The 14,022-nt window shown below is 40.1% G+C and overlaps 2 protein-coding genes across 2 annotated transcripts; both read right to left on the reverse strand.

Annotated features, from left to right (window-relative positions):
- Positions 1–2,138: 2,138 nt before the first annotated feature.
- Positions 2,139–3,588, reverse strand: sox32 (SRY-box transcription factor 32). The gene is made up of 2 exons (XM_067577863.1): positions 3,174–3,588; positions 2,139–2,990 (listed from the first exon to the last, which is right to left on the reverse strand). The coding sequence occupies exons 1-2, from the start codon at positions 3,529–3,531 to the stop codon at positions 2,302–2,304; spliced, it is 1,047 nt and encodes a 348-aa protein (XP_067433964.1). The 5' UTR covers positions 3,532–3,588; the 3' UTR covers positions 2,139–2,301.
- Positions 3,589–9,966: 6,378 nt separating this feature from the next.
- mrpl15 (mitochondrial ribosomal protein L15) lies at positions 9,967–13,855 on the reverse strand. Its single transcript, XM_067577660.1, has 5 exons — positions 13,667–13,855; positions 13,380–13,537; positions 11,378–11,543; positions 10,570–10,693; positions 9,967–10,476 (listed from the first exon to the last, which is right to left on the reverse strand). The coding sequence occupies exons 1-5, from the start codon at positions 13,769–13,771 to the stop codon at positions 10,139–10,141; spliced, it is 891 nt and encodes a 296-aa protein (XP_067433761.1). The 5' UTR covers positions 13,772–13,855; the 3' UTR covers positions 9,967–10,138.
- Positions 13,856–14,022: the final 167 nt, after the last annotated feature.

A 14,022-nucleotide genomic window follows, 5' to 3' on the forward strand; every position in this document is an offset into this window, starting at 1 on the left:
TTAAATAAGGAAATAATCCGCTCATCATCTTGCCTCTTCTGCTTTCACTTTCAGTTGTTTTTATATCATTTAATAAACCAGAAGTCTGTTAAAACACAGCCTTGTAAATATTTGAAAAAGCCTGAGTCTCATAAACGTAACAAAGATATCTGGTTCGTCCAGCTGCCGTTTCCACTGCTGTTTATTGTTGATCATATTTTCACCTGAAGCGCTGATATCATCCAGTTGTTTTTCCTTCAGGAAGTTCCTGCAACTGGCCATTAATTGTTGCTGAGGGGCCTGAAGTTTGAGAAAAACAACTTGAACTAAAAGTTTTCTGTTCAGCTCACTAAAAAAGATAAAATACCAGCTGAGAGTCGATGAATCAGATATGTTTTCGTATTGTTTCACAATTAATGTTTTGCACCGCAGCACATTTCTGCGTTTCACATCGCAGTGTTTTGCAATATCGTCTTGGGAATTGAACTGACGTCAGATTTCTTCCGCTCATTCAGGTAGTGTTGGATTGCAGCAGGTCTTCACTTTCCTAATCAGCTCTTCTGCTCTCTCCTCCAAGCAAGGTCATCCTTCCTTCAGCCTCTGTGCTAATCCATTTCCTACCAACACTTTAAGATCTGATTTCCATCACTGATTCAGAATGTTTCCCACGTGCAGACTCATTTCCCCGGGATGTAGGGTGACTTCTCTACTGTTTGGAAGAGCACATTTTTAAGTTGGGATATGTTGTTGTACTTAACTCCACCTGCTCGAGTATCTCTGGCACTCGGTCGAAGTATGTTAGGCTCTAAAAAATCCCCAAGAGAACAATAAAGACATTTACAAAAAGACATTTTCAGGAAGATTACAGGAAAAATCACTTTCGACATGTGGCCTGTTTGTGACGAGGTGTTCAAAGGGAATCATATTTTTTTTAACATGAACAGAGTGATGTAAATGTAATAGTTTTTGGAAAATAAACTCAATTAATCTGTCAAGAAGCTCATTAATGAATAGTATTGTTAGAGAAATTTTACAAAAGCTGAACATTGTAATGCAATACAAAGTTTCTGATGTTACTCCGTTGTGTATTTGTTAAATGAATAGTTTTCAATGGAAAATTTAGGCACAACAATAGCAACAAATGTTGACACCGATCACTTTTCATTCTGATCACTGGGGGCGCTGCAACTCCACATTGAAGTGAATAAGAAATACTCAGCAAATGTTTGAATAAAACCACAAGAAAAGCATCCATCACCCTAAAAAATGTTGTGCATTTGCACCAAAAACTATGTAGTTTTACAAACATTAGAGTGCATATTATATATTATATAGTGTTTTGTTATTTTTATTTGGCCATTAGTTGATTGTTATTTTATTTATGTCTTTTTGCACTCATATCTGTAAAATGGTTTATGTATTAGGTTTTAGACATTGCTCTTGTTCATAAAAAGAGATCCTTTAATTAAAAAAAACTTTTATTTCACTTTAATGAAGACAGATTATGCAGATTTTTATACTTTTGATGTAAATGGCCATCTAAACCATTTGGTAGAAGCTCAAAATGTTATAAAAAAAATAGTTTTTTTGTTTTTGGTGTCCAAAAGAACTAAGAAATGCAAAGAGAAGAAAAAAAACATTAAAAGGGGTTTATTCCTTACAGCACCTGACATGAGTTGGAGGGCTTCAGTCTTATATCTGTCCAGGACAGAGTTCAACCTCGAGGCTCTGACACAGAAAATATGGGGCAGGGAAGTAAACATTCTCCTAAATGGGTAAACATTTGGCAGCCAAAGTCAAATGAGTTTGGAGATATGTCGATTTTTGGGCATATTTTTAGAGCCTTTGTGAAATGTTTTAAAATGAAACAGGAAGTTGGGAAGTTTATGCCCCTGGCGCCCACCCTATTTCCCTCTGTCAGCCAAGAAAGACGTGGGGATGGAGATAAAAACAGTGTGTCAACAGTTTGGCTTCTGCCAAAGGGTGGGTAATATAACTCCAACATTGTTTAATGTGACAGATATTTAAAATTGTTAACTGGAACGTATGTTTATAATAAAATAATGTGGGTTTTTTAGTCGTTTAGTCTGTAAATCTCACAGTTTTTGGGTTTTTTTTGTCATTTTTAAAGACGCAAATGAGGACATGAACTTTGTAAGTTGAGTTAGAGTTATTTATTGATGCATTATAATTACATTAAACAGTCATTTAAGAACAAAATTTGTCAAAAACAAAATTAACAATATACACGAATGAACAATATTGCACTTGTGTTTGTGATACACTGAAAATAATTTAAATAAATACATCATTTTAACTGTTTTATGACAGCGAGCGTCCCTCTCTGTGGCTGCTCTGCTGATGGTAGCTGCTGAGATCCACTGACTCAGGCCTGTGAGGGCTCGGACCCAGGTACTGTTCGAACTCGCTGCGGTCCAGATCGTACAGCATGTCCAGCTGGACCTGCTCCAGGTAAAACTCCAGGGAGGGCCCAGCAGGGCACAGTGGGCCCCCGAAAAACCTGGACTCCCCCTGCTCCACATGTGGAGCTGCAGAACTGGAGAACCCGTACTGCATGTGCCCGTGCTGACCCCCAAAATACAGATGAGGCTCTGCAGGGTACGCAGGCGGGTTTGAGTACATCACAGGCTTATTTGAGAAAGCGTCTGCTGCTGCTGTGTCTGGGAAAACGGGAGTGTTTGGGTAGCCGCTGTGCAAAGGGGCAAAGTTAGCTGGCGAGTTTGGGAAAGCAGGTGTGTTTGGGAAGGTGTGCTGCTGGTTTTGGAGCAGGTGGGTGAGGTTGTAGGGCACCGTGAAGCCCGAGCTGCAGAGTGAAGAGAGAGCTGCCGGAGCCTCTGCACCCTGGGGTTTGGAGCTCTTCTTTAACTGCTTCCTCCTGCGGGGCCTGTACTTGTAGTTTGGATAGTCGATGGTGTGCTGGACCCTCAGGCGCTCGGCCTCCTGCATGTATGGACGCTTTTCAGCCAGGGACATGGCCTTCCAGGTCTTTCCTGCAGGGACACAGTAGGGTTAATTATCTGCATACACGTTGGTTTAGTAAAAATTTAAATGTGAACCATATTCAGCAATTTTATGCCACTGTTGACCCTGCTATATGAGAACTATAAACATTTAACATTTCTTATTTTGTTACAACTTAAGCAACCACGTATTAATAACATTTCAAGTCTTACCGAGTATTTTGCTCAGGTCTGTGTTCTCCAGGTCTGGGTTGAGCTGCGCCAGGCGCCTGCGCTCCTCTTTGGTCCAGATGATGAAGGCGTTCAGGGGCCTCCTGACCCTCTGCTGCGTCGAGGCGGACCTGGCCTCGGGGCTGGTGCAACTGGAGTCCGAGTTCACGGACAGCGGGCTGGAGGGCCCTGAACTCGGGGAGCGCACCTCGGTCATCTGCTCCCCGTCGACGGAGCTCGAGTCTTCGCTCTCGAACATGGCGCCGTTTGCGCAAAGCTGGAAAGCAGCGGGCTGGTGGTTGAAACGCATGGCTACAGATGGTGATGGTGATGTTTCGGCTCTGCTGCAGGCCGCAGTCATCCTCCTGGTGATGCAGAGTGACGGATATATGCGGCAGCTCCGCCAATAGGAGGCCAGGAGGAGTGGATTTAAGGTGTGAATTCCAGGTGTTTTCTCGGGTCGGTGATAGGCCCATCTGACGCCCCAATCAACGACCTCACGAAACTTCAGTCTAATAAACCTCACAACTAGATTCTTATAGCCTACACAGCCAATAAAAACGCATCAGTTAATCTCCACATTACATAAACCCCTTGAGATCAGATTTATCCATTAAGGATGTGATGTTGAGTAAACCCAAAGTCAGTGTTTTTACATGTTTTCCTATTTATGGTGATATAAATATAAAACACAAATACAGCTGATTCATATTAAGTAAAAAGATGAAAGTAACATCTTATAATATATTTATGTGAACGTTTTATATCTTGTGTTTGTTTGCAACATATCAAGATCATATTTTACCTCATTTATTATTTCAGAAAACCTCTTTTTGACAGCTTATATATTGAATATCGTGTATTAGGCTATACTGCAGTCTAAATCTGGTTTCCCTCTTGATTCTCTTATTAAAACCATATTAGGAAAATCAAATTACAACTTTAAGACAGAGATGGAATCTAATCAATAGGTCTTGAAAGGCAGGGTATTGATAGGTGAACATCAAAGTTTCCAGGAGGCAGGGCTGGTTACTAATTACATTGTGGGTCTCGGCTCTTATCGGCCATCCACTGTCTCTATCAAAGTGCATTTTACAGGACTGAAACAAACATGATCAAGGCGTGTTTATTACACGATTACGGCGCACAAATATTTGCCCGACACAAAACTGATAGATCTGTGCAAAGCTGGGCGTGATGAGCTCACTTAAGGACATCAAAAAACAAAAAAAAAGTTAACTTTTCTTTCTTGTATGCACCAATTTGGATTTTAAAAATGAGGAAAAATTCACCAACGAACCAAAAAGGAAACAGCAGAGCAGACTTTGGCGTTAAATCAAAGAGACAAAAGTGTATTGAGGTCAGAGATACAGACTCGCAGAAACTATCTGCGAGGATTCCTGCAGTCCTGCTCTCATTAAGACTATGATTTATATCTCTTGAGCACTTCTCTTTATTACTTTTTCCACATTGCATGTCTTATCTGAAAATAATTCAACACATTATCCAGAGTAAAGATTATCATAAATAAATTAAAGCATATTATGACTCATTATTGAGCACGTAGAGCAATTAGTTATTTTAAAGGAATGTGTTAGTTCTAGGAAGTTTTTAAAAAATGGCATGCAGTGCAAAAATATCACCTCTGAGCACTAAATCACCTGTTTATGAGAGATTATGGGATTATTAAACAGATAGAGACGATAGAGTCGCCCTGTAATGACATTATAATGAAGCTGAAAGTAAAATAACATCACAGATCTGGAGTTAAAACGTATTAAAATGAAGAATTATACGTAATATTCACTTCTCTTCAGGCATCACTTTAACAGGTGTTCGCCTCCTCTGTATGGTTTCAATGAATATCTTTCTTTGGCGCTGACAACAAACATTAAACAAACAATAGACGTCATTATGTTGACAGCGGCAACGTTGAGTCTGCAATACACGGACTGACCGGCCTATAATACCTGCACCTGCACTGCTTTGTCCCGGCAGACGAGTCACTTATGCAACCTCTTTAAATTGTAAATACTGTGTATTAAAGCAGAGAGTGATAATACAGGAGGGAAGCTGGTGCATAAATCATTGTTTTAAGACCATAAAGTCACTTGAAAGTCATTAAAACTCATGCACATTTTAGTATTAGGAGAATATTCTTGCTTCAGGGAGATTTGGACTTAAAGTAAATAAAGGAATAAGATAAGAAATAAGTAAATCAGGCCTAATGGAGCTTTAATCAAAAAAAGCTGCATCAATACTGTGTCACTGGCAAATTCAGTAACAGAAGTGATTAGAGCATGTTCTTTAAACTGTGGCCCTCATCTCCCTTTGACATCTAAACCCTTCAGCAGTCCAGGTGGACACTGATAAAGCGTCCTGTGGCTGCGAGAGGAAGATAACATTTAAAAGAGTAAGAAAAAAAAAATCAATCAAGTCTTAAGAAGTTGAGATTTTTTTTAGAGAATATTATAAGCAGAATTATTCATCCAAATAAATTTGTTAGTATTTGGTTGGGGAGTGGAGGGAGGGGGGTTGTTTGTCCTGTGTTTTCTCACAGGTTGTCAGAATTAGAGGTTGAATCCACATCCGCGGTGTTAATCGGGACGCACGCTCCAATGCGCTGTGGAAAAGCGCTAATGGATTTAATCAATTAGCTTGAACGGCGCAGCGTGAATACAATAACGTTAGTTTCGGCTGACCTTCTCTGTGAATTGAGTCGGCTAAATATTAGACAATGTCGGGGAAAGGGGGGGGGGGGGGGGGTCGATATCTTGAATGTAAAGTGTGAATATTGTATTGTTAACCATGACATTAACCTTTTTGCGCATAAAATCACCAAGTATACATTAGCTGTGTTATTTTTTATTTCAAAAAAGTGTCATTTGTCCTTTATTCTGCCTCTATTAATGAATCCTAATCTGTGAGGTGACAGTAGGGTATCATTACATTGTCTCATCGCCAAACAAGCAGCAGCTGAATGGGCACTATGCTTTCTGAATAGGGATTGTTCTCAGTGGCTTTCTGATCACAATGTGCCATTGTATTGGACAGAACTCATATATGGGACACTCCTCTCCTTCCTGCCTTTTGGATCAGTGATGACCAAGCTGGCACAGGTAGAGCAAGGAGCACCTCGTGAAGAGACAACCTGAGTGGATTTACTGAAGGCTGTGGATTCTGGAGGATGTCTGGGGTTTGGATGTGGGATGAAATCGGAGCTTCTATTCATGGTCTGATACGTTATGTAGATGCAAAGGATGGTTTGCAGTTGTGATGGAACACCTGAGACAGAAGCTGCCAGTTTCTAGGTGCGGATTGGAAGATGTCGCTCACAAAAACTACTGGACACACTGCTTCTTCTCTTCTGGATATTTGGATATTCGATGCAGGACTTTCTCCTTTGGGGGGAAAAGATGAAGAAAACTACAGGAGTGCAAAAGAAGGAGGCCCGTGTCTGGACCCCTGGTAATGAAGCACTGTATTCCAGCTGCTGCAGTGCCATCCCACTGACTTTCCTTACAGTGACTCATTCATAAACAGCTGCATTGTTTCATAGCTGAAGGTGTGAAGGGGATATAATACTGTTGTCTCAGGTGACCATGATCTCTGCAGCAAGGGACTATATTGCATTGTGTTGTATTGTATGGGCACAGCAGGCCAGCACCAAGATACACTCTGTCAGGACTCAGACACCATTCTATGCAGGGGTCTGTGACCTCCTTGCACCCCCCCGCCTCCCCGCACCTCCTCCTCCTCCACATTTAATCACATGTTTGAGCAGATTCAACTGTAGACTTTAGGCTCGGGGTCCTGAGTGCTAGCCTCCACACTCCCCGTGTAAACAGCGCCCTGCCCGGCCCTACGTCAGGCCAGCTGAGAGGATTACATGCCCCCTGGTGTAGACAGGCTTAATGTAGCCTCATTAGCAGAACACAATAATGCCCCCACCTCAGAGCAGAGATAACACTGCAGGCTCAGCCAGACTTCAAACACAGCTCAAACTAAAAGTTAAGGTGGGACACTATACACGATGCAGCACAGGAGCAGCTGAAACAGTCTGTCGATTAGTCGATTGACAGAAAATTAATAGCAGCTTTCACAATTAATGAATCATTTGAGTCATTTAGTGAGCAAAAATGCCAAATTTGCTATTTCTGGCTTCTGAAAATGTGATGATTTGATCAATTTCTCTGTTTTAAATAATCATCAATTGGATATTTGTGTCTTTTGGATTGTTAGTTGGACCAAAGAAGTACTGTACAGACACGACAGAACTATTAAACTTTATTTATTGAATACAAAAGTTCAAACAGGCATCTTGACATTTAGTTAATTACAGTACAACTGAGAACACGACTACCAAAAATGCAGATAACGTCAATTAATTGAATGAAGAAGTTAAAAAAAATGACAGAAGTCAAGTCATTTTAATGGCTTTTCACTATTATTATGTCTGAAGGACTTTAGAAAGACGGCCAACTTTTAATCGTTTTAATCGTAAAAACAATCGACAAATTAATCAGTAATGAAAATAATTATTAGTTGCAGCCCTGCATCATTTTACAGTGTTATTTAAATTATTAGTATGTCAATGAATTGTGACAATTGTGCACTACACAGCCAATACCTCTACACTCCCTTTTCCTGTAAGTGTAATCACGCTGCTTTCTAATTGTATTTCATTCGTCTATCATGCAGACTTGCTCAGACTGAGACTGGCTAATGAGACAAAGCTCCACTCATGCTGAAGAACAGCACTATTCTTTGTAAATTAGGAATTGTATTCTGCTGCTGATAAGACTCTTATCTGCAGAATTGAATAAGTCTTTTATTGTCCACACAGTTGAGCTTTGGATGTTGGTGGCTTGCTGCCACAGCAGGCCTCTTATTCCTTTTATTCCAGTTCTGTTTTTGGTCCCAAATTGTCTTCAAGTTCCCCGACAGTTTATTTGTAAATCTGACCTTGATCCCACACCTCTGCCACACATCGACTCCTCAGCAGACAGGGGAGAAGGAGGCCCGCATTTAGCTGTAATTAGCCCTAATTATTAACTGGAACTAGACTGAGACCTGTGAGACACCATGATATCTGTGTCTGTCCTAAACGGCTCATTCAAGGCGGCAGATAACCAAAACAATCTGCCCTGCGTGGTCAACTCCAGCAACAACGCTTGAATGTTTAATTAAATAGTGTGAACTGGTTAGACTCAGACATTAGATTATTTGGAGCAGAAACTGAGGTAAATTGCTTGATTTAAACAGACTGACAAATCTTTTTAGCCAAAGTGAATGAGTGTTTTCTTAATTGTAATTGATAGAGAAAATACTTGATTCAATTTCTTTTAAACTTTCTGCAACCATCAGAGTGACTGTATGAGTGTTGAGATGTGCTTGTCTATAAACTGTTAGCTCACTGGTGCTCTTTTGCTCGTCTGAGACCTGATACAAATTCAAAAGGATCTGCTGCTTTGAAGATAAGCGCTGTAGTTCTGCCATAAACAATGATTGTGCTATTTCTTTCCTGTGGCGTGATTTATTTAAAGTATTATGCTGTAAGGATTTGGGCTGGTTTTCCTGGCAGGGCCAGCTGTGTATGTATCCACTACTTGTGTGGTTTATTGGATACTTGAGATCCAGGAAAACGCTCACAGAACCGCAAGCAAACTCATCAAAGTGAAACCTTTGCCTCACGTAGTAACAAATTATGAAACTCACAAAAAAACTGTCAGAAATTTGTTCTATTTTTGAAAGTGCAAGCTGACTAAATAAAAGCTATTCACGGTTTGACGCATCATTTCTTCTTGCCACATTTTTTTTTTCTACCACTGCATAATTGAGACCTGCCTTACAGTCACTTACATGGCAAAGAGGACTTTGTATAGAAACACAATGCTCGTGGTCTTATGCACACACACACAAACATATGCTTCCTTTGATAAAGTGTTTTTATACCAGCAGAAATTCTATGGCAGCGTCCCTTAAGACAATATCTGTGTAAAATACCAAGTTATTTATAGTGACTGTGCCATTTTGACTTCGAAAAATAAACATGAGCGTAATGGAGAGTTCAAATACGAGGGAACCTTCATCTGAAGTGAGCCAGAAACTTTGGAGACTTTATTTTGGAGCGCTTTTTGAATCACCAGCCACTGTTGATAGTTATATCTCCAAAATCATAGCTGAGATTCTACATTATAACGGCATGTTCAGATATGATACGGCTTTCATTTCATTTTCAAACCAGAAACTGAACTAAAACACAAGCAATAATGTTTTAATTCAAAGTGAGAGAAGTCTTTAAGCGATACACACATTTAGAAAAGTGTAAATTATGCTAATTCTGTTACTTATCAAAACATCAATATTTCTTCATGGCATTTTTATGTCTGTAAAACGTACCCGGGCAATGTTGTATATATGTGTTTGCCTCTTATTGTATTCCAAGAGGGGGGGAGTGGGATCTTTTGAACGTCCAGACCAGGATACAGCTGCCTATGACTAATTTCAAACTCCCCTTCTAGGGCCTAGGCAACCCATTTCACAAGTAACACACATCACCAGGCATCTGTTTCCTGTTTTCATTCTTTGAGTTATCTTATTTTCCTTATTTCCCCCTCACCTGTTACAGTTCACGTTCCTTCCATCATGCTACACGGGCCAGTTGTGCCTGGACACGAGGCCGTCGGACGTTAGCCACTCAAATCCAAAGAAATACTCATGAATGTGGAAAAAAACACTTCATAAAAATACTGTATAACAGTGAAAATTATGACTACATCAATATATCTGAAAATGTAGTTTTTTCAAGATGTTTAATGACAACACTTCATTCTTTAACACAGAAAAATGTTTTTATACATTTTTATATAAAATGAAAATATGTTCAAGACGTTTTCACTGGTTTTTTTTAACATGCAAAACTCAGTATTTCTCTGATTTTTGCCATGAGATAATGTACATTTTTTTTAAGAATTGTAATATTTAAGAAGTTTCTCATCAGTGGGTTTCAGAATTTTCTTCTCTGGCATATTAACGACCCAGCCTGGAGCAAGTCCAAAGAAGATCTGCCGAACATCCTTCCTCATGCAGAGCATGCGATACAGTTCATCTTTTGAAATGTCTGGCAAAATATATCCATACTTCTGCGCCAGGGCTAACCGGGCCTGCTGGACTTTCTCCGGGTCTGCCAAATAACCCCGGTTTTCAGCATCTGTGTAATACGGGACCATGTCCTCCCCTGGTAGCATTCGCTTTGGAATGGGCTGCCCACGCATAAAGAACGGGACGGGCTTGATGAGGATCCCTGCAAAGAGGAGAATTTGTTATTTATTGTTTAAAATACACAAGATGATGAGGTGGATGATGAAGCGCATGAGACCAGACATTCATTTATTACCAAGACTTAGAGGGTCGTAGAAACTGGTAGTGATGATCCCTCCATTCCTCTCAATAGCAGCTATGGCTCCTTCAGAAGCTCTCTGAACCTCGATGTTGATTTTTGCAGCAAAAATGTCACTACCCTGGACCAGAACAAACAGATGAAAGGTGAACTTGTGGCAGAGCCGAATGAGAAAACAAAGGTCAACAACAACATTTTGATCTGTGTCTGTCAGAGTGACAACATTGTTATGTGGTGCCATCTACTGGCACAAAACCAAAAGCATGTAAAACCTACACTTACAGCCTCTTTCTCACCTTGTACTGAAACAAGTTTCTATTGTGAATTGTAATCAGATGATGAAATAGCCTGTTTTTCTACACAGCATTAAAACAAAACTCCAGTGTCCACCCTGAAATGAAGTTTCCTCACAATATCCATTTTTATTGTTAGCATTATATCTTCTCCTAGTAAAGTAAAAGCTATTTAAATTATATCTTTAGAGTAATAATGCAAACAGGCAGCTATACTGGTCTTTTTCAGTTTGTAAAACCATGTTGCATTTTCTTCTAATGTTTTCTTTAGTTCAGCTACATTTTGAGATAACATTTGATGAATCCCAGTCCAGGATGTTTTCTGAGCTGATCAAATGTGGAAATCCATCCTTCAAATGTCTTTTAAAATTAAACGTGGCACAGGAAGGACACTAAGCCTCCAGTAAATGCATGTAATGTGGTCTAATTTGACAACAAAGACAGAAGGCAGAAGCCGGAGTTGTTATGATTCAGTCAGTTTGAGTAGGATCACAGTCAACAGCAACATTTACCTCATCGACCAGCTGGACTCCGTAGTCCCTCTTCAGAGGCTGGATTGTCACTCCTCTGGCATTGACAAGCTGCGTCAGGTCGATGGGCTGAGTCGGATCCACTCGTCCCAGATCAATCAGGTACTGCAGTCGTTTCAAAGACAGGGGCTGGTACTGAGGACGGCGACTGAGGAAGAGCAGACAAACATGTTGTTAAACAGCGATCTGCGAACCAAAAATGGCCACAGCATCAACTGGGAAGGAGTCAAAGTCATCGACAGGGAGTCAGTGGACAGACAGAGTAAGATCAGGAGGGCCATTCACATGAGAAGATGAGGTTGAAATGGTGTAAACTGTTAAAATTATTTGTGCCAGACTGTGGAAACACACACATCTGACGAAACACCAATAACTGTATATGTGAACTGCTAAAAACCACTGCATTACTGTGATTTACATACGGCTCATTTATTATCTCAAAGTGGTGAAGAAAATGAGTATGGAGGTGAATGGTCATTGGTTTTTTGCTACCAAGGACTGCAGTACCATCATGTGTAGGACCTGATAGTATAGGTGGATTACTAGCAGATACATTATGTCAAATACACAGAGATGAGGCTGACATTCATTGAAATAAAGTGGTGGTACTAAACTCTTTTCACCACTCCGGAGCCATGAAATGCAAATTTAAAATCCCCCTCAGGGAAAATATGTGTTTTTCTTCTTTTTCCTTCAGTTGGATGTTCAAGCTTCACTGTGCAGAATGATGTATGTGCAGAGTTTGACACTAGAAGACTGTTTTCACATTCATCTGCTGAAGGTGGAAAGTTTCTCTGTGATCACTGAATATCAGAGTTTAAAAGGTGCAATGTGTAAGAATTATATAAGAATTTCAGTTTAAAACATTCAAAAATGAACTAAAATTATCAAGAGAATGTGAAGAAATAATAAATGAGACTGTTCCCGACTTTCTCGGTCGCATCTCAGTAGTTTAACTGCTGGACACAACATGTCTCCTATTTCACTGCATAGTCCATTCTCGGTGTTTGTGCACTGGAGGCTTCAAGTTTCCACATCACACTTGAGTAAGTTGAATATTAGACTTCTAGTGTCAAACTCTGCACATACATAACTCTGCACAGAGAAGCTCAAACATTCAACTGTAGGAACAAAAAGAGGAACATATTTTTGAGTGGAGGGGGACTTTAAGGAAATGGTTACTCTCTCCGGTTGTGATTGCTTGTGTGCACTCGACAGATATGTGCCTGCTTGACTGATGACTGCCTTTACTTACAGTAGGGAATTATAGAAAACAGGATACTTTCTGAACGCATTTCAAAGACAACATGAAATCTATGATCTATTTGATGACGCTGAAGTTAGCTTCCAATTTGGGGTTAAGGGAAAAGTTAAGGGAAACATTAATTATGATATTTAGTTTATTCTCTGTTTTTTCACCACTTACACTTGTGAATAAGTGTGAGACATCATAGCATAAAGTCTTAATGCTGTTTACACCCATTTTCAGATTTGAGAAACCTTTATTTTGCTTATGAAAACAGAAAAAAGGGGCAACACATTAGACCAGGTCCAGACCAAAACCCACTATACTTAGACTTGTAAAATCTGGACTTGATTAACAAAGAGACTCCATAGACTCATTAAAACACAGTTTCAGATTTGTGAAATCTTTATTCTATTTGTGAAAACTGATAAAAGGGCGATTTCACTGCTTTTTCCCCATCCAGGCCACATTAGACCAGATCAAAAACCACTATATTTAGACTTGTTAAATCTTAATAATAGATTTGACAAGTCTAAATATAGTGGCTTTTGATCTGGTCTTATGTGTTCTGGATGGGGGAAAAAGACAGTGAAATCATCTTTCTTCCCCCTGTTTTCATATGCAAAATAAAGGTTTCACAAATCTGAAAGTGGGTTTAAACAGTGTTACGGCTTTTTGCTAATATGTCTGACACCTTTTGACAAGTAAAGGCAGCGTGAACAGTGACCAGCTTTTTACCTGTGTCCTTCATTATAGCCATATTTTGGGATGGCCAGATAAAACGGTGTCTGACCGCCCTCAAACCCCAGCCGAGGCCGGGTGCCTCTCTGCCGCTCTCCTTTGTGTCCTCGGCCGCTCCGGTTGCCACCATGCTGCCCTCTGCCCCGGTGTTTGTCCTAAACAGAGACATTAAAGGAATTTCAACCTGGACGCAGGCTTAGCATTTGTCTCCATTGGGTAACATTGGAAAGACAGGCTAACTAGCTAAGCTAAGCTAGAATCGAGACGTTTATTCAAAAACTTACGTGCTTTCTGGCTCCTGGTTCAGGTCGTAAGTTTGCTAAAGATATCCGCGGCAGAGTCTGCAAAACATCCAACGCTTTACCACCAGGTTTTTTAGGGAAAGACATGTTGTTTCTGGCTGCTCACATGTCAAACACAACCATCCAAGGGCACACGCGGGTCACGTGACAGAGGTTAGCGGAAGTGCTTCTTGTGTCGCTCTCGGTCGCTCAGCAGCGTTTATAATAATAATAATAATAAATTAACTATGTACCGCTCTTTTCATTCGTAGTGAATCTCAAAGTGCTACAGCATTAAAAAACCTACAAAACACAGAATAAAGAGAAAAAAATAAGAATTAAGATGAAAAAGTCTTCCT

The sequence above is a fragment of the Thunnus thynnus genome, chromosome 21 (assembly GCF_963924715.1).
Source record: "Thunnus thynnus chromosome 21, fThuThy2.1, whole genome shotgun sequence".
NCBI lineage: Eukaryota > Metazoa > Chordata > Actinopteri > Scombriformes > Scombridae > Thunnus > Thunnus thynnus.